Genomic DNA, 20,995 nt, shown 5'->3' with positions numbered 1-20,995 from the left:
TATGTTTTAGATGAGCGCAAAAAGTCATCGTTGCCCACCATACCAACCATATCCTATACGGTCGGAAATCGTGATACCCTGACTTCGGTGGCCGCACGCTTCGACACCACACCTTCAGAGTTGACACACATCAATCGTTTGAACAGTTCATTCATCTATCCGGGCCAACAGTTGCTGGTACCGGATAAGAGTGCGGCAGCCAAGAGTGATTCTGTTAGCGGCAGTGCGACTGGTATCGACGAGAAGGGCTCCAACGCCAGCATTTCGGGCAAATCGAGCCCCATCGAACGCAAGTTATCATCTACCGACGAGCAAAATGATGAGAACGGTGAGTTGCAAAGCTTAAAAATAAAAATTAACAAAATAAAAGAATTGAAGAAAATTCTATTAACCAACATCAGGAAATACATATGAAGCTGCAAATAAACAAAGGCTTAGAAATATTTTAATCGCATTTTTAAGATCAGAAGCGGTAAGCGGTAAATCCCCTATTTCGAACCAAGCCTTCTTACATACATACCTTCATACATTATTGAATATACGTATGTGCAAGTATACATTTATAATTATTTCTAAAATTATTCAATTTCGATTTGAACAGGAAAATTCCATTTCCAGGCAGTGTTCAGTCCATGTGGTTTATTAGCTCAGTCCCTGAGTCAATAATTCATTTCAAAATCTGAGGTGAATTATAAAGATTATCTCAGTTTTTTAAGCCTTGTTTTTTGGAAACAGCTCACAATTTTGATTCTCTAATCCTCGTACGCAGCCGCCGAAGCCAAATGGGTAAGTGCGTGACTACCATTCGGAATTCAGAGAAAAGGTAGGTTCGAATCTCGGTGAAACACCAAAATAAAGAAGAAAGTTTTTTAATAGCGATCGCCCCTCGGCAAGCAATGGCAAACTTCCGGATGTATTTCTGCCATGAAAAAGCTCCGAAGCCGCCTTCGGAATCGGCTTAAAATTATAGGTCCCTCGATTTGTGGAAAAACATCAAGACGCACCTCACAAATAGCACAAATAGGAGGAGGAGCTCGGCCAAACACCCTAAAAGAGTGTAAGCGTCAATTATATAAGGTTGTCAAAAAAGTCTTGCGGTATTTTTATTGAATTTTCAATTGTTCATAAAATTGGTTATAATAATGCGATTTAAGTCAAATATGCGCCGTTTTGTTCGATGACGAGTTCCCAACGAGATGCCAACTTCATAATGCCCCTCTTATAGAAGCTCGCTTCCCTATTGACAAAAAACTCGGAGAGCCAATTTTCACAGGACTCTCTTGAGGACAACTTCCGACTACCAAGCTCGTTCGCCATGGACAGAAATAGGTGGTAATCACTTGGTGCGAGATCCGGACTATACGGTGGATGCAAAAGAACCTCCCATCCGAGCTCCCGGAGCTTCTGGCGCGTCACCAAAGATGTGTGTGGCCTGGCGTTGTCCTGATGGAAGACAATTCGGCCTCTGTTGATCGAAGATGGCCTCTTCTGCATGAGTGCGGCATTCAAGCGGTCCAGTTGTTGGCAATACAGGTCCGAATTGAGCGTTTGGCCATAGGGGAGCAGCTCATAGTGGATGATTCCCTGCTAAACCCACCAAACACACAGAAGAACCTTCCTGGCCGTCAATCCAGGCTTGGCCACCGTCTGGGCAGCTTCACCGCTTTTCGACCACGACCGTTTGCGCTTCACGTTGTAAGTGACCCACTTTTCATCGCCAGTCACCATCCGCTTCAAAAACGGGTCGATTTTGTTGCGATTCAGAAGCGATTCGCATGCATCCATACGGGCAAAAATATTTTTTTGCGTCAAGTCGTGTGGCACCCATACATAGAGCTTCTTTTTGAATCCAAGCTTCTTCAAATGGTTTATAACGGTTTGATGACTCATGCCCAGCTCTTGGCCAATGCTACGGCTGCTACTATATCCGTCTCTTTCGATCAATTCAGCGATTTTATCGCAATTTTTGACGACAGGCCTTCCGGACCGTGGCGCATCTTCGATCACCTCTGCACCAGAACGAAAACGTTGAAACCATCGTTGTGCGGTGGAAATGAAAACTGTATCGGGTCCATAAACTGCACAAATTTTATTGGCAGCATGAAATGCATTTTTGCCTTTATCGTAGTAGTACTGTAAAATATGCCGTATTTTCTCTTTATTTTGCTCCATGTTTGCGACGCTATAACTCACAAACGACTAAAAGCAAACAACAATTAATCAAACACGTGTTAGCACGTGAAAAGAGCTTTCCAAAAAGCTCTAGCGTGAACCGATGCGACGAATACAACTAGAACTACGCGCTTGCAAAGACAAGCTTGCGGAAATACCGCAAGACTTTTTTGACAACCTTATATATATATATACATATATACATATGTATATCGTTCTCTTGCATACCTTATCTACAATTTTATTCTAGCATTCGTGTAGAGAATATCTTTGCCCACATTTAATTAGCCAATAACTAAATTTCTGTGCTTTGTCAGCATTTGCTCTCAAGGAGAAAACTATCCCAGAACTTCCATATTTCAAGCGCGCAACTCACAAAAGCGGTAAAACAAATGCAACATTGCAAATTTTACCTTGATTTAAGTATAGAGGAAAATTGTTTTTATGTTAATATTTTTTAAATTTGGCTTTTTATTTGTTTAGAATAGTATAGAACAAAAGTAAATTTGCACTTAGACCTTGAGATATTTTGTACCCTTTACTCATGCACAATATCTCATCCAAACCCAGTTCCCTAAATAAACCTAAGATGGGGCTGGATTGGATGACCGTGTTTGACATTGCATTTGCGAAGCAAGTACAGTTGTGTCTCCGGATATAGGTCGCACAAACGACAAGACATGATTAAGTCTCATTTCATTACACCTTTCCAAAAAAAAAAACACTTAGCGGGTCAGAGCTCCACAGCTGTGTGGTATCTTATATCTGTTCGCTTCTAGACTATTCCTTAATGACCAGGAAGGTCTCAGGTCCTATTAGTTTAAATTCGTAGCCTCTATATCCAAAGCATCTTCTACCTTGTCCCCAGGTATGCCCAGTGCCCAAGGCCAGTTGCGCATAGCTCACGTGATTCACATACATTTTTTTTGTCGGGACAACTAGCAAGTACTGCACTCAGACACCATTAAGTCCATTGTACTGCACTCGACTTCCCTTTTTAATTTTCTCTAAAAAAGTGGCCCGCCGTTTCGTGCTCCTCTCCACATGCTGGGCAGAGTGCACTGTCTGAGATTCCTGCCTTTTCCATAGAAAGTGGCCCGCCATGAGTCCAACCAGGTGCTACAGTCCTTTATGCTTAATGACAGGAGGGTCTGCGACAGCCGGTCGGACATGACAGGTAATATCAGTTTTGTCCTAGCCCTAACATTTTATTTGTGATCGATGAATTCTAACTCATAAATATGAAGTTAATAAAGAGTAAACACAGTTTAAAGAGTGGTTTTTCAAATAGGTTGCAAACTCTTGTATTATGCAGAGTTTTTACGCCATCCTGAACTAGAAAGTGCCTAAGTGTTCTATAATACGAGTATACATACTTACGTATAGGCCTTGCCTTCGCATTTCGGTTTTAGTTACCAGAGAAGGCTTAGGATGATTTGTTGCAGCTGTACGGAAAAGAACCAAGTTCATTGCGCTAGGAAAATACTATTTGGTTCATAGTATGTAATCACTTTTGATCGACTCCGTTATCAGTTAATCCGTTTACTGAAATAGTAAAATGTTTGTCTGGCTAATAACTAATGGCTATTGATTTTCTTGACCCACTAGGAACCGAAAGAATGCTGCAGCTCTTCTTTACGTTTCTCTTAATTTTTATTAAGTAAAAAACTTCTAAGGAAGAATTTACGATTGATATCAAACCCATTTTAAACAAATTAAAATTGCTACTTCGCTTCATGCTCTGCTCACCGCTCCACTATGTTCCCTCCGACTCCAGTCGAGACAATTTGAAAGATAACAACCCTTGAAATTATTTTTTATTATGCAAGTTGGTATATTAAACATAATTTATGTATATATTTATTGAATCTATGAACATTTATGAAATCAATACGCGATTTATAAATAGGTCTTTCACTGCTGCAAAAATAGAAACAATTAGTGCTCATGTGTTTTCATTGGCTTTTGATGCAGTACAGGTAACCCTCCTACAACGCGATTAATTGGTTCCTGAAAAACTCCGCGTTGTAGGAAAATCGCGTTGTAGGAAACTTTTTTTTCCTCCATTTTTCCTTTTCTTAAACAATATCACGCAAGTAACATTTTAAAGTTTTCTCAGCCGAATTAATTATATTAGACCTTTCATCGAATAAAAAAAATTTATTAATTTATTAATTTTTCAAAGATATTTTTCTATTTGTCTATTTCAATATAATAACATAAATTAATTCATTTAATTAACCAGCAAAATGCAATTCATTTATTTAAATAACATAAAACTAAGGAAAATAAAATCTGGGAAAAATAGACACGGATTTTCAAATCTACATATTTCAGAGGATTTTAAATCTCAACCTTCTACAAATCCGCTTCCTCGTCCTCGCTTATTATAATTTGCTTCAAACGTTTTGCTCTTGGTCGTCCTATTTCAAAATCCGAGCAAACACTTTTAGTATGTACATATGTATAATACAAACATATTATTATTTCTTTATGAGACTACGAATAATAGATATACACATATACACAAGTAATTTTTGATAATTGTGTGTTTATAGAATACAGTTTATAGAATATGTATTTAAAAAATGCTTAAAAATCGCGTTGTAGGAGTCGCGTTATAAGAAACATTCCGCAATTCGCAAACCGCGTTGTAGCGAAATCGCGCTATAGAAGTACCGCGTTATAGGAGGGTTACCTGTACTGGCAATAGTTGCAGAATTTTCCGTCGTAATTAGTTTAAATTGGTAGCGTTTTATTGACACAAATAGACTGCTATCAGTACCACGCGGTATGGAAATAAGTGGAACAGTTAAAGTAATTGACTTTCAAAATTAATGCTCTAAGGCATCCTTGCCCGTAAGAGGGTTAATTTTTATCATTAAAAAATTGTTCACTCGAATTTCCACAACCTGTCGCACGTTTCCTACAAAATATTGAGATAATAACTTATTTATGTTAAATAAATTGTGCATTAGAAAGCGTAAAATAACTTTTTTACTTGCAATTAGTTGTTAATATTATTATTTAAGCCTAGATTTATTTATAATACTTAGAGTTTTTGTTAGAAAATGTTTTAATTATTTACTCAAAAAATTTTAATTTGTGCGCCATGCACAAATCATAGTCAAAAAAATAAACAAACGCTTTTAATAAGCTTAATGATGTGAATGTTGCTCCGCACAATTTATTGACCAAATGCTCGAAAAGTATTAAGATATTCCAAAATTATTTCCAATTAAAAAGTTCTTCTATAAACATATATTGCTATACATATACTTAAATAAGTAAAATAACTATTTCATTTCATAATCATTTCAATTTCGGTATACTAAAGAAACTTATGAATATTGCTTTGTTCATTCCATACTGTGGCAGCACTGTCACCGAATTGTCAACCATCATTACTCTTCTCCTACTCATTCTTCGCTAACGTTCATTCTGCCTCTTGCTTATTTGCTGCTACTCGTTCATTCCAATTCATTCTTATTGGAACACATATGCTATTGACGTTTGTCTGTCATTAACTTAACACACGTAAAAACAACAACACAACAAAAGTCAGGAGTTTTGCAAATTTCAACTTGCATGAGACCAATTATTTCTTCTAAACAAAGATTTTCATAAAACTGTGTATAGCTATTAATGGAGAGTCGTTAATAGCAACAAAATTAAAGTGTAAAGTGCGTGATTGTTTGACAGAAAACATCAAAATCGGCATATTAATTGGCGCAAGGCAAGGGAATAAAAGAGACAATGCATACAGCGGTCTTCTGGCGTAACGGAGGTGAAGATAAATACAAAAGTTCTTTATTTACAGTTTCCAATAAATCAACAATAGATGAATGTGTTAATTAAAAAACTTAATAAGAAAAAAAAAACTAAAGACAAACAAGTGCGACGGTTCAAGTAACTGATGTGCGTTGTTAAAAGACACGTCGATTTTATAATTTTCTTACTAACCGGCGAATGTATAAAACTTGAAATTTCAGGGACACATAAATTATGAGGAAATAAATTACTAAGCTGCGCTGAGGGGAAATGCGTAAACAGTAAACGATTTTTCGTTTTTGTGTATTAAATTATTGTTAATGAAGGTTTGAAAGTATTAAGCTGATTGTGTGTGCAAAAAAAAAAAAAAACAATTTGAAGTTAGAAATACATACATACGTATCACTTATAACAAATCAATGTTCGTACGTAAGCTGTACGTAAAATGCAAATTTTAATGTGATTTTGAATTTCTATGCGGTTTTTTTAAAATAATATTAAAATGACATTTTAGTAATCACATCAAATATGTTCTACTAGAAATAAGTTTTCTAAAAATAAGTTTTCCAAAATATTTCTTCCCATACCGGGAATCGAACCCGGGCCTTCTGGGTGAAAGCCAGATATCCTAGCCACTAGACCATATGGGACCTTGACAACTCTACCACTGCATACCTTATATTGCTTCGTAATAAAAAATTTATTATTAAAGAAAACAAACCTTTCCTGTCAGTATCAATAATGCTTAATTTTAGGTATTTTTAAAACTAAGGTAAAAAAAAATGAAAAACATTTTTACTATCAATTTTTTTATGGTTTTTATTAATATTGGAAAAGTATAAAAAAAAAAAATAAAAACAAACTACATAAAAACAGTGCTCCATGGCTGACATGATTCCAACCCTTGCAGTGATCTAAAACGAACAAATTTTAAAAATTCTTATTAGTTAGGACGTCGCTATAGGATTTCGCCAAATCAAAGAAAAAAACTTCACAAAATAGCGTCAACTTAAAAAAAAAAACTTTTTTTACCCTCTTTTTTTACCTTTTCAAATTTTTTAAAAATACTTCAGCCTTAAATTTTTCAAAATCCGAGGCAGGCGCGATAGACAGATGTGTAATAAAAAATTCTTATTTAACTTCAAAGCGATCGGTCAAGTAGAACTTGGGATATTATGACGACCATCTCAAAAAAAAAGGAGTTTTGAGAAAAACGCATTTAAAGTTTGAGCTACAATTCCGACTCGCCACGTCACAAAATCCGCTGTATCTCCGAAAATAACTCGAATTTTGAAAAATCCGTTGAAAGGCATATTTTTGAAGGTCTAAACTTTGAAAATATGCAAAAAAAAATCGATTTTTTTTTCAAATTTGTAGACTAGAATACCCCCTTAAAAGGTGTTAATTATACTATCGCTTCTTTATTTTTATTCTTATCAACCGAAAAAGATAAAATGCACGAACTAATACTGAAGTGCTGTCACTGTTTAAAGAAAGAAGGTTTCTCCGCCAGTAGTAATTGGTTTATTATTTTGGAGATAGGGCGTATTAAGAAGCAAATTATTCAGTCAATAAAAGTTAAATCCTTAGGCGCTGCTGATTTATGTGTTTTATATATACACACACATGTAATTGATCGATTGCGTATGCAACTATAGATAGTGATAAGCGGTTTTCCACAAATAATTTGCAATGAGATTCCTCGAGCCATTCATAGGTGAATATGAATACGTTTTCATCTATGTTAATTTTCATAATACAAAAATTCACGACAAAGCTATGACTAAAAATTTACAAAAATATTTTGCAGTGGAAAGCGTTTCGCCAAATTTAAAATTCTGAGGCTAAATCATCAATTGCTGATGCACTTCAAAAATGGTGTGTACGGTTTACGGTTGTGAGTCATAGTAGGGACTACCCAAAAACGAGCCCTTTAAATTTATTGGTCTATATGAAGAAAATAACAGCTATTGCTGAGTTGGGAATCAGTGTCAGTCGCGCCATTCATCATATATGGCCTACCCAATAGCTTGAACAAAATGTCGAAAGTTTTACTATAGAGTGATATATTTTAGACACTCCCGTGACACCATTTATGTTAAACCAATTGCCAATGGCAAAAAATTCACTTCCCTTGCATTTATAATTCATAACAATTTAAGATCCTACTTTAAAATTACAATTTACCTATTTGGATAATAGTTACATAACTTAAAACTAAAATAAAAAAAAAACAACACACATATAAATGCGATAACATCTGTGTTAATAGTTGAAACAATTGCCCGTTTGACTGAAGTAAATTTTTCGCCCCAGATTCGTGCTTAATAAATAGTTTTGTTGCCTGTAAATAATGTTTATGCAGCACGAAACGGCGGTTAACCAAAAGTTCTAGCCAAGAAAATTAAAATTTCAAGGTTCGATTATCTACCAACAAACTCACCGGTTCGCTAATAGATAGTAAAAATATCATATATTACTTACCAATAGGACTACAAATTGTTGTTTTTAGCCGGTTCGGAAGTTATTTAATTAAAGTATAATTAATCATTGTAAATAATGAATCATAAATCTCCTCTCTTATCTTATCAAAGATTCGATTGTGCCATTTAAGCCTTGTCACTCAGCCTCTGGCACTCTTATAAACTTATAAGTACTCCGGTTCAAGTAAACTGTATCCATTCCAAATTTGGGTATCAAAAGACTGCAGACAAATATTATGTTAAATTAAAATCTGTCGTCGTGTACTTAAAAAATTCAAAACAGCACGCGAACTTAAAATTATCACAAAAAAGGAAAGTTCATAAACAGCTGATTGTCTTGTTTGTGTGTGCATGATAATACTACAGAAAGTTGGACGTTAAGACCCTTCCTGGGCTGGGACGTACGGGCGACAATTACAGATGCTTGGGTTAACTACTCACGACCATATCATACGCAGACAAGAAGGTAATGCCCATGACATTATCACACCCTTTCGAAGTTCCATCTGCTTCATAACGAAAGTAATTCAGACTATTAACAACGTATAACCACCATATGTCATAAGTAGAGAGTCTGGAGGCAGGTTTTTTTTTTTTGTGGTTGATAGACACAAACACTGTTTAACCCTCGATGTTGTGCAAATGCGGTCTCGGGGTGGAAGTCAGCCGAAAAGAGGAGGTTTGTTTTAGTGAGAGTATGCCCTACATATCATTGATGATCCGGCATCAATCAAAATGTTTCGAACAAAAAAAAAAAATTCCTGGGCTGAGGAATTTAAAGAGAGATATTCCCATTCACGAAATCAATTATTGGACTTTTCAACTCGGATATTGAAGGTAACATCGGTAAGCGAATGAATATATCAGTAATGAGTGAAAGTCGTCCTTTTAGCGAAAAATAAATGCAAGTTTCAAAATAACATGCAATTTAAAAAGAAGCAAAGAAGAAGAAATATAATTAAAAAATTAGACATGGCTCCAAAGCCCCTTCATCTAGGGTTAATTTTGTGTGTAGAAATCTTGCCATGTAATAATATTTTCATAAACGACTCCCAAATATTTAATTAAGTCCACCCTCTTTCTATTTTCTCTATTACAGATATACTTGAAGGTCTTCGCCCGGGATCACCAAAGCCGGGACACATTGAACGCGTCGACTCCACAAAGAGCGCCGACAACGCACAGACCGATGCCAACAAGAGTGATGATCCTGTCATCACACAACGTTTCCTCAAAATCAATGTACGCCATATCACCGATGGACAAGGTGTTGTCGGTGGTGTCCTTTTGGTCACACCCAATGCCGTTATGTTCGATCCGAACGTTTCTGATCCGCTAGTAATTGAACATGGACCAGAGAGTTATGGTGTAATTGCACCAATGGAATTGGTCGTCAACGCGGCAATCTTTCATGATATAGCGCATATGCGCGTGTCAGGCGGTGTGAATACTGAGCAAAATGAAAATGCCGAAATCTACTATCCAAAAGCAGTATTAGAAGCGCAACAGGCTAAAGAGGCCAAGGAGGAAGAGGCGGGCGAAGAGGATGGTGGTTCGGCCAAACAACGCGCGGAAGGTAATTGTATGCATAAAAAACTGATAAATATGCAGTGTAATATTATTCATACCACATATGTATTAATATATTCTTATTTAAAAAAACGCAGGTGGTTCGATGGAAACATGTGACGATCAGGAATCTTTGTGCTCGCACACGGGCGAACGTGATGTAAGTGATTGCTGAGCATATTAACATATATTGTATGTATGTGAAATATATGTATGTACTTTATGCTTAGCAGAAAGATGACGAGAAGGGTGTGGAAGCCAAAGAAAGTGCTAAGACTGATAATGATGATGATGATGGTGCGAAAACCAATAAAACTGCTGACGAAGCTGACGCTGATGATATGAAGAAAAGCCTTAATCTATCCGATACGCGTACCACTCTGGAGGAACGACGCAAAAGCCTATTGGACCATCACTGGGCCATACCAAGCAAGGATCGGTAAGCAATCAGCATTCAAATTGTCATTTACTACAAAATTTACGCCGCATGCATTTTTAATTACGTTTACGTTCTCGCCTTCGTCTTTGTGCTCGTCTCTCACTTTTCCCCCGCTAACTTTTGTTTCTTTGTATCCTGGGTGGGTCAACGATGTATACGGGAATATGCGAGTTTATCCCATGTGTATTTCATGTATATCCTTACTTGAGGTTTTAAGGTAAAAAAAGACAGCTATACAATAAAGACATTTTTAAGTTAAATCAATTATTCTTATAATCCTGAATAGTTTTACAAAAAGTTTAATGAGAAAGGATAGTAGTGTAATAACTTACCTACATTTGATGTATCTTAAGATCGGCCTAGTCAGTCACAATGGTATTCCGAAATTTGTTTCCCAAATTTTTTTGAAGTAAATGCTATCGAGTTTTAAGACAACACTCGTTTTTTAACATTCAAAATAAAACAATAAAATTGTTTGATTGGAGAATAGTTTACCTCCTAATATATATGTAAAGATTTATTTACATAGGTATATCGCACTTCCACATAAACATTAAAAACTAAAAAATGTATCCAATTTGAATATATGAAACTCGTAACAACCGATCTATAACAACTCGGCTTTTCCATATATTTTTGCTCTATCTCTTTCTATGTCTTTTGAAGCCATAAAACTTAAGCAGTGACGAAAATTTCTATACACTCAGACAATGTAGAGGCAGTATAGGACAATTTTAATATTACTTGGAATTTTATATAAAAACTCATATATAAAAACTTTTTCTGGTTTCAAATCCAATTAAAAAAACTTCTTCACTAAAGCTCTAAAGTGAATCCGTTTTTGATTTGGTACTGATTGCTCGGGTGCCTTGGAATAACACCACAACTGACCAAAAAAGAAGCCTAAGGCTGACAATTAAGGATTTATTTTCAAAGGGCTTATTTAATAGATATTGCTGATATTTCTTATTATTCTAATACCAAATGGCGGTGAGAGAGCCAATTTTAGACACCGTATTTCGTCTGAGGAATGATTTCACGTAAAATGTTTGACCTGGAACAAAAACCTACATTTTTTTATAATCTATGGTATTGACGATCGATATTTTTCTTTATATATTTCAAAGACATTTGCAAAACCGATCGAAATAAGTAATCTCTTTCCGCAAAGTTTAAAAAAGTATTTGAGATTTGTATTTAAGACATTAAAAATAAGATTTTCCAAAGTCTAAGGTGGTGCTGCCCTTCATTGCTCCTCGTAATGCTTTTTTGTATCGATAAAAGAGTTTGAGGTCGAGTTTTAAAAAAAATTCAAAGAAAAACTGTATCCTTGAGAGAGTAAAAAACTGTTATATTAAATATTTTAAAAAACTTTTTCCGAGAAATTTTAAGTATATAAACGATTTTTAGTATTATTTACTTGCTATCAAATTGACCTTACGCGTTTTGAGCGTATCGAATACTTCTCTTTTCGCTCAGCACTCATATTTTACGTCAGGTGTTAAAAACGCCACACTCGCTGTACTAATTTTTTCTACTGACTTACACAAGTTATTTAACTTTTTGGTAGCCGCTGCCAATTTTCTCACCTAAAAATATATTCTTTTACCCCTATATAAATACTAATATTCATAGATATTTGTTTATCAATTTACACCCATTAAAAACATATCATCATTAAAGTAGGCCGTAAGTAATTGACGACAGTTCAACCCCTTCTCGCTCTATACGGGGTCTCGTGTTTCTCTTTTCACACGCCGACTAATCACGCATGCAAAGACGATATGTGTGGGTCTATGTGCGTGTGCCTATGTACACTAATTGGTTGTTGTTATATAAGTATTATAAAAATGTAAAGTTTCGAATTCGATTTAATTTTATTAAATTTTTATTTTCTATATTTTCATACCAATGTGCGTTGTGAAACTTCCTCACAATCACACATGTACCGTATGTAACTTTAAAAAATTCACAACAAAAAACTCAAATACCGAAAACTGGGATTTTTTGCTGCTATGGCAAAATATAATTGGCTACAACTTTCAACATCCACTCTCGTGTCTCCCTCTCAACTGCTATGGTACCACTGACACTATCCATCTTTTGTTTCCATACCGACCGATATGTCTCAAACGAAACGAGTATCAATCACCATTACCACAACCACTGCTACACGTGCTTTCACAAACATACAATACATAAAATCGCAAATGTTCAAACAATTCAGCTTTTATTATCTTAATTCTCGAAGATCATCGGAAGACGAGGGCGACAACGAATCGCAAACGACCATCGATAGTGGCGCTCGTGGGCAGGATCCACACTCGGCCACCTCCTCGATCAGCGGTGTTGGTGCAGTCAGTGGTGTCGGTGTGAGCGTGCCTGGCGGTTTGGCTCCCGCCGATCTCGAACATTTGGAAGAATTATCGAAGCAATCATGCTACGATTCTGGCATCGATATACGCGAACCCATACCAAATTTGCAGCCCATACCAAAGAAGACCGTCTACAGTGACGCCGATATTGTGCTGAGCTCCGACTGGGTGCCGCCGAAAACCATCTCACCGTCATTGATGAGCGAATCGCCGCCGCGCAGCTCCGTGCTGAGCGCACAAAGTCTCGACGCGGGCTCGGGTGCAGGTGGTGGACGTAAGAAGACCTCTAGCGTTAGCTTCAGCGTTGACGACAACAATGGCGAGCAACAAGCTGCTGCGGCAGTGGCGGCATCGGCGGCGGCGACAGCCAATCAGAGTGACAAGAATGCCGAAAAGAAAAATAAAGTATACAAATTAGAATTGATATTGATTTTGTAGGATTTATTTTTAAGTTGCTGTTTTATTTTTTCAAATAGATGTTGAAACGCTTATCGTATCCATTGACATGGGTTGAAGGTCTCACTGGCGAAGCAGGTGGCCCTCCGGGCACTGGTGGAAGCCTCGGCAAGTCAGCGGATTCTGAATCGGCGCCCAATACGGGCGATTCGAATCAGAGCGTATTTTCGAAAGTATTCTCAAGGTGAGTTCATTAAAAAATGCAGCGTATTTTAATAGTATTGAAAGTTGAAAGTTTCCTTACGTAGTTCCTTTTAATTTTATGAAAAGCGCAAAATTAATTGGTATTTAACTTTTTTTCATTGATTTTCTTCTTTTCCAAAATCAAAACCGACATTATTTGTAAAACAAAAACGCTCACTAATCTTGCGGCGATTGGAATATGTTTATTTTGAAATTAAAAAACACTTATCAACACTAATTAATCACGAAAAATGTAAAATAATTTGTTTCGAATTTTTATTCACGTACAAAACGGCACCCTTCCAATGCTCAATCAAACACGCTCGCTTCACCATACACTAAAAATACCAAAACTAATATTTTTACTTTATTACTATCCGTACTTTTCAAACCCACAACCCATTACTCCACTTAACTCACCTCACTCCAAACAAAAAACCGGAAAAAACACATTTTTGTTTTGTTCAAATACTCTTAGTTCACCCATCACTTTGGTCTCAGAGTTGGGTGGTAATTTATTTTCAAAAACACCGTCCGAAGACTCTGGTGGCTCACCAGTGCCACCACTGACTCCGCATTCAACTCATTCCGAGGGTCATATTTCCACTGGGTAAGAATTAGTTGTTTTGCATTTATTTAAATTTGGTTAATAGCATAGAAAGCAACAACTGTAAAGTTTTGAAACCGAAAAAAGACAAAATGCAGTTTTTATGGGTTTTTTTAAAGTGCTTGAGTGTCGTTTCATTGTCCTCCGCAATATCAAATAGCAAACTTAATCCTGAGTGCTTATTATTTTTCGTTCCTTCCTCATTGTCGTAAGTTCAGTTATGTGCTTGGTTTTTTTAAGTAAAACATTTAAATTTTGAATTCTGAAATCAATCCCAATTGTGCTGTCGCGGGTGCGAGAACACATACTTCCTGTTTTATTTTTTCCTGATTTATTTTTCCATGTAAATATGTGGCATCCAAATCTTCAATGTGTTGTATGTAGAAGGGTTTATTATTTATTCACACAATCTCTCTTCTTGCACTTGTTAATTATTTATTTATAAAATTTTAGTAAAAACCAATAAAATTTTAATCCTGATAAGTTTGTTGTACAACTAAAGCATAGAAAAAAATAAAGAAAAATTATAAAGGGTGGATCATCAGTTGGCTGCTTTGTAAGAATGCATAAAGAGCGTAGTTCAATATTTAGTGGAAAAGGTAAAACTTCCGATTAAGTTTCTAGAATATAACTTTATTCAAGTTGCTGCCTGTCCTGGATCATCCTTTCAACTCAATTTCCAAGCTAATGCTAAAGGTGTGTGGCTCTATTTCACGAACTTGAAAAGCCAACGGGGTATTATCACAACTTACTTTCCGGCTCTGAGAAAATGGAACCATAGGAAAAGGGCTATTAGAGATGTGGGTTTGAGTGAACATGTGAAGAGGTGGTTAGTATCATGAGGGTACCTTCACATGCCGGATATATGTTGAGTATTTTGGGTAAGAGTTTAAGGGGTTATATACCTTGTGGTCCGGTGAAATTAGCGAAAGTTGGGTTTTTTTTAAAGATATGTAGCAATAATTTTATTGTATAAAAGTTTTTATTATTGGATATTACAATGTTTAAAGAAAAAAAAGGCTTTGTTTGTGTAAAAATATTTAAAAATGGCGGAGTTATGGCGTTTTCCCCCAAGACCCTTTTTTTGGAAGAGGCTTGCGGTGGACGCGATTCAAGTCCACCAAGTCAACTGAAATCAAAAAATCGAAAAGATTTCATTAGTATAGGGTTATATCTTCAATCGCGTCCACCGCAAAAGCATTTTTGGAAAAACACGTTTTTGAGATAATCGCGTTTAAAGTTTCAAGCGTCGCATGAGGCCGTACGCTCAGGACGTGACGACGCACAATTTAAAACGCTGTAACTTTCGATCTATTGCTCAGATCTCTATGAAATTTTTGGAAAATGTTCTCAAGGGATTGTACTTTACGATAAAGAAATAAAATTTATTTTGATTTTTTTGAAAAACACAAGGTATATAACCCCTTAATCTGCTGCAATATCCAGAACGTAATTGTGCCAAAAAACAACTAGTCGTCTTTTAGGTGCCTTCGGTCTTTCTGCTAAAACCAAAAGTCACTCAAGTTCATATTTTTATTATTGTATTTCAACCCACAACTTGTCGGTAATTATGGCTCCATCGCCAAAGTGGCGCTTCCAGCAGCATTTCCGAAAATATGTCCAATGAAAATTACTTACTGTTATTTCCATCACTGCTGGGGTCAATTTCATTTTTTCACATAGTCGTCGAGATGAGAATTTGACTAGTTTGAAATATCTTTTCACTAAATAAACTGTCTGGTTGATGAAGTAGGTACTCACTTTAGAATTAGCTTTTCAAGATTTAGAAATTTTGTTGGCCTACTTCAGTCTGCAGGCATATGTATGATATTGAGTTTCCGCCACTTTCAATAGCTGGCAGCGTAAAAATAACGTGATTTAAAGTGAAACCAGCCGATAAACCACTCTTTACTATTTTAAGTTAACTTCTTTAAGTTAAAAATAGCCTAAGTAAAGAAAACATTTATCCAACCTAGACTTAATTTACATAAACGGGAAAATAACCATTAGTGAAATATTTCGTATTTCTAGGTATTTCGATATCTACATATAGGTTTTTGATTAGTTTCACAATCATCAATAAACATTTGTGAAATAATGATAAGAAAACAGTCCTTAATCGTATATAAATATACTTCTGTATATATAAGTAGTGCAAGATTCTAATGGGGCTCCTTTGAAAAGGTCTATCAGATCGTAGAAATTGACGAATCATGAATCTATTATTTATAATTTTTTTTACTACTAAATATAAATAAATGCCCTCGTATAGCTGCGGGTCGAGAAAGAAACAGTCACTGTAGCTGAGTATATTTTTGATCCACAGATCGGTTGGAGGTCCTCCTCCGACATGTAAAAAGAAAACAATGTGCAGATCGTAGGCGCCATATAATTGTAGATCACTTCAGTTGTGGGACAACAGTAATATACAGTGTGTTTTTTTTTTAGAGGTTAGGTTTCAAGTTGGCACTACTTTTTTCGTAGATGGTCTTTTTGACAGCTGTCACTTGATTTATGCTCAGTTTGGTTTGCCATTTCATAATGAATAGACTTACACCTGAACAACGTTTGCAAATCGTGCAAATTTATTACGAAAATAATGGTTCGGTTTGCGCGACGCATCGCGCGCTGCGTCCAATATTCGGTCGACATAATCGTCCATCAGAGTCACTAATTCGATTAACCATGAATCGGTTTCGCACCACGTTTGCTCTAGTGGATAATACGCATCCTCAGAGACGTCGTACAGTGCGCACCGAAGACGCTATTGCTGCTGTGGAGCAGAGTATCGAAGAAGACTCGAATGAGTCCATCCGCCATCGCGCGCAGCAATTGGAGATGTGCCCATCCACTTTATGGAAGATTTTGCGGAAGGATCTTGGTTTGCGGGCTTACAAAATCCAACTCGTGCCAGAATTGAAGCCGAACGACCATCAAGCGCGTCGCACGTTCGGTGAATGGGCCCAAAACGAGATGGCCACCGATCTCGATTTTCACAAGAAAATTTTGTTCAGCGGTGAAGCTCACTTTTGGTTGAATGGGTATGTCAATAAGCAAAATTGTAGCATTTGGAGTGAACATAATCCACAAGCCATTGCTGAGACGCCGTTACATCCTCAAAAAGTCACTGTTTGGTGTGCTCTATGGGCAGAGGGAATCATTGGTCCATATTTCTTTAAAAATGAAGCCGGCCATAATGTTACAGTCAATGGAGAGCGCTATAGAGCAATGATTAATGACTTTTTCGTGCCTGAATTGGACGATGTTGATGTGGACGACGTTTGGTTCCAACAAGACGGCGCTACATGCCATACAGCCAACGCAACAATCGATTTATTGAAGGAAACTTTTGGTGAGCGCATTATCTCGCGCCGTGGACCTGTGGCGTGGCCTCCAAGATCGTGCGATATAACACCGCTGGACTATTTCTTGTGGGGCTATGTGAAGTCGGTTGTCTACGCAGATAAGCCCGAGACGATTGACGTCTTGGAAGAGAATATTCGGCGCGTTATTGCTGACATACAGCCCCAATTGCTGCAAAAAGTGGTCGAAAATTGGGCCTCTCGGCTGGAATTTATTCGAGCCAGCCGCGGCGGCCACTTGCCCGAAATCATTTTTAAAACATAATGGCAAACCCTTATCTTTATAATAAAGCTAAATTCTTGGTCATAACATTAAATTATATACATTTTATTTCATCTTGAAAACCTAACCTCTAAAGAAAACACCCTTTAAATATCACAAGTTGCAAAAGAAGTTTTAAAATCCTCAGAAGTGCGTAAACATTTTCCTATTGATTCAGAGAAGTGTAAGAAAAATAGGCGAGCATTTACTATGCGCTGTTTTAGGTTTTATTATAAGTTGTATATAGATTAAACATATTATGGCTCCTACATAATCTGTTCCACAAAAGTCAACGCTTTACTAATAAAGCCATTAAACTATTCTGAACTTTAAAGTTTTTTAACTTCTTCATATTCTCAACTGCCTAACAGAAATAAATTTGATGCGTACAAAACTACGGCATGTGAATGTAAATTCACCTTTATTGCACTGCTTTCGAGGCTAGTAATGCCGATGAGCACAACCAGTTGCTCCTTACCTTCAACCATGATTCATTTCACTTTATTTTACTTTAAATCTAGCTAGAGAATAAGGGCAATTGTTGTGCTCTATAACTACACTAAGCGAAATAACTACATGGAAATAGCATCCTCAACTTTTTGGAAAATTTTGGTGGATACGGAAAAATTAAAAGAACTGGTTCGAAGCCTAAGATTGACGACAGGTACAACAGAGAGATAAGACGGTTGGCTGTCAAAAAACACTATCCCTAACTAAATTAGATGTGAACTTTCTCTCCATTTTACAAAGAGAAGAATATAGCATATTTTGAGTGAAGGTTCGAACTTAAAATATCAAAACAGACTAGCTGAATCGAAGCTTACACCACGTCACAAAGATGTAGACTTGATTTCGCCTACATATGTATAATCATAAGTTCTAGGATGACGAATGGCAATCCATCATTTTAACGATGAAAAAAAAAAAATTAGTATCTATGGTTTCTAGAAGTATTGGAGAGATATTCGTGAGCTGCGACAAGCGCGTCACTCCCGAAACTTCCACGGTGGCTCTCTATGACCAATTTGTTTAATTTGGAATAAGATGAACGCAGAACGCAGAAAATTACGAATTTTACCGAATAATTTCTCGGTGATTCTTGGACTTATCAACAGGACAATGCATCTATTCGCAGCGTTAAGGGCACAAAGGCGTTTTTTGTGCCGAAGAATATGCCTGCTGAGGTGGGCCGCAGTTAGACCAGACCTAAATGCTATGGAGAGCCTCTGCAGCATTCTTAGCGAACAAGTTTTTAAAGGCGGACGCAAGTTTATATACATATAATTGGCGCGTACACCCTTTTTGGGTGTTTGGCCGAGCTCCTCCTCCTATTTGTGGTGTGCGTCTTGATGTTGTTCCGACTCCGAATGGCAGATATTTTTATTTCATAGCAGAAATACAATCGGAGGTTTGCCATTGCCTGACGAAGGGCGACCGCTATTAGAAAAATGTTTTTCTTAATTTTCGTGTTTCACCGAGATTCGAACCTACGCTCTCTCTGTGAATTCCGAATGGTAGTCACGCACCAACCCATTCGGTTACGGCGTCCGCCTATTACACCTTAAAAAAGCTATTCAATAGGAATGAGCAATAAGGGGCAAAATGGGCAAGTCACTCTTAAATTCGACGCCTCGACGACTAGTCTCGGTTACAACAAATAACGGAGGACATACAAACTATTAAATATTGTTTTATAATGTTTTCTTATGATTTATTAATTTCTTAGGTTTAATATTATTATGGTCCCATATACCTATTTCCTTTTACGCCGTTGAAAATGATTAAATTTTTACAATATAAGGCTGAAATAAATACTTTATTTTTACATTTGTTTTCTTCCGTTATGCCGAAAGGTAAAAGGATTTAGCTTCTGATTATTTTAATATATTACAAAAAAAAAAAACAATTGTTTGTTCAGTGTCCCATATAGGTATATCGCTTAGTGTATTGGGCTAAGGGCTTTAAAAGTGGGGAAACGAAAATATGTTTCAGTTTTGTTGATTGAAATTGACTATTTTATTTTTAGTTATAATTATTGTAATAAAATGGAAATATATTACGGCAAATATGAAGGCAACGCAGTTGAGGCTTTATAAAACATAATATCTATTTTATATAAAACGCACTCACTATGTTATCTCTCTTCAAGAAAACACTTTGAATAGGCGAAATCGTTTTACAGCGTTAAAAAGTAAAAATTTAGCTAACTAAAAATCTTTCTAGTTTTTTCTAGTTCTTAAGGTTTTTTTTTTATTTTCCTTGAAAATGTTTTGGTAAATTTTGTCTACCTACATACATTTCTCTTTGTGTGCTCTATGTAAAAAAGTTTCCCTATTAGTTTTATTTACAGAAATGTTTATTTAAGTTGTAATTTATGTGCAAATTTTCTTATATTTGTTTTTGTAAATAAATAGCTTAGTATTTTAATTTACTTTCACTCACTTGTGTCTAAATAATATACAAATTTTAATTAATTAGAAAATTTATACGCTTCCTTTTCCTTAATAATAGGCACATCCATGAAGAATTTGTTTCTTGCCTTAGTGTGTGTGAATAATTTGTTTAACACCTTTTATTTCACATTTCAAAGTTGTTGAACAAAAAATCACTTCCCCAACTTTCATTCTACGAGCATTCGTTTGTATGCGTTTGTAGGTAGTTTCGAAATAATTGCATTTTCGAAATTTACAATATTACATTTCAGTGTCAAGGAAAATCAATCAAAGTGCAAATAGTGTGCTACATTTTGTTTTTACTTTTATATTATAAATTAATTCCTTATTTTTTTCCTAATGCAGACGCTCATCGATTGGCACATTTATGCGTCCACAATCGTCGGAGGGCACTGCTTCCACAACGAAATTGAAGGATGTTAAACCGCAACCCAAATTAGATTACCGATCGATGGTATCAGTTGATGACAAACCGGAGTTGTTCATTAGCGTTGATAGTAAGTGTCATGAATATTTTAGAACATATTTAGTTTTTTATTTAATTCAATTTGCTTTTAATAATTTAAAATTGTCAAGTAATTAAATCAAGTTGTTAAAGTTGGTATCAATATCACATTTTGGTAATTACTAATTTTTGGGGTTAACTGAAATTTAAGAAAATAAAGAAGATTTTGTAGTTTCCGCAGCATAAATCACTTTTTCATTTCTTACGATATCAAAAGATTTTTTTCACTGTATGTCATTTATCATCATCAGAGCACAACGAACTGATTGGCTTAGTGCTATTTTAGAAATGAAATCCTAAAACACCTTTGAATCGGAATCAAGTGAAAAGTCGAAAATGGCAGTTGTTTAGGTGGGAA

General features: G+C 36.0%; 1 protein-coding gene and 1 non-coding gene across 13 annotated transcripts in view; one reads left to right on the top strand and one right to left on the bottom strand.

The window, feature by feature from the left end:
- Nucleotides 1-20,995, top strand: part of LOC129253536 (TLD domain-containing protein 2) — a 323,786-nt gene that overhangs the window by 189,976 nt on the left and 112,815 nt on the right. For 4 of the 12 annotated variants that reach the window (XM_054891965.1, XM_054891960.1, XM_054891959.1 and 1 more), the window contains 7 exons: nt 11-328; nt 9,526-10,002; nt 10,094-10,155; nt 10,226-10,434; nt 12,662-13,214; nt 13,286-13,449; nt 20,478-20,629. In XM_054891965.1, coding sequence (XP_054747940.1) covers nt 11-328; nt 9,526-10,002; nt 10,094-10,155; nt 10,226-10,434; nt 12,662-13,214; nt 13,286-13,449; nt 20,478-20,629 — 1,935 coding nt within the window. Of the gene's footprint in view, nt 1-10; nt 329-5,726; nt 5,960-9,525; nt 10,003-10,093; nt 10,156-10,225; nt 10,435-12,661; nt 13,215-13,285; nt 13,450-13,926; nt 14,059-20,477; nt 20,630-20,995 lie in introns of those variants that run through there. The other 8 variants (XM_054891966.1, XM_054891964.1, XM_054869107.1 and 5 more) reach the window with 7 other exon arrangements.
- Nucleotides 6,522-6,593, bottom strand: Trnae-uuc (transfer RNA glutamic acid (anticodon UUC)). Its single transcript has one exon. It is a non-coding gene; the product is annotated as a tRNA-Glu (tRNA).

Source organism: Anastrepha obliqua, chromosome 1 (assembly GCF_027943255.1).
Source record: "Anastrepha obliqua isolate idAnaObli1 chromosome 1, idAnaObli1_1.0, whole genome shotgun sequence".
Classification (NCBI taxonomy): domain Eukaryota; kingdom Metazoa; phylum Arthropoda; class Insecta; order Diptera; family Tephritidae; genus Anastrepha; species Anastrepha obliqua.
The sequence above is the reverse complement of the archived record's forward strand: the minus strand, read 5'-3'. Positions and strand labels throughout refer to the sequence as shown.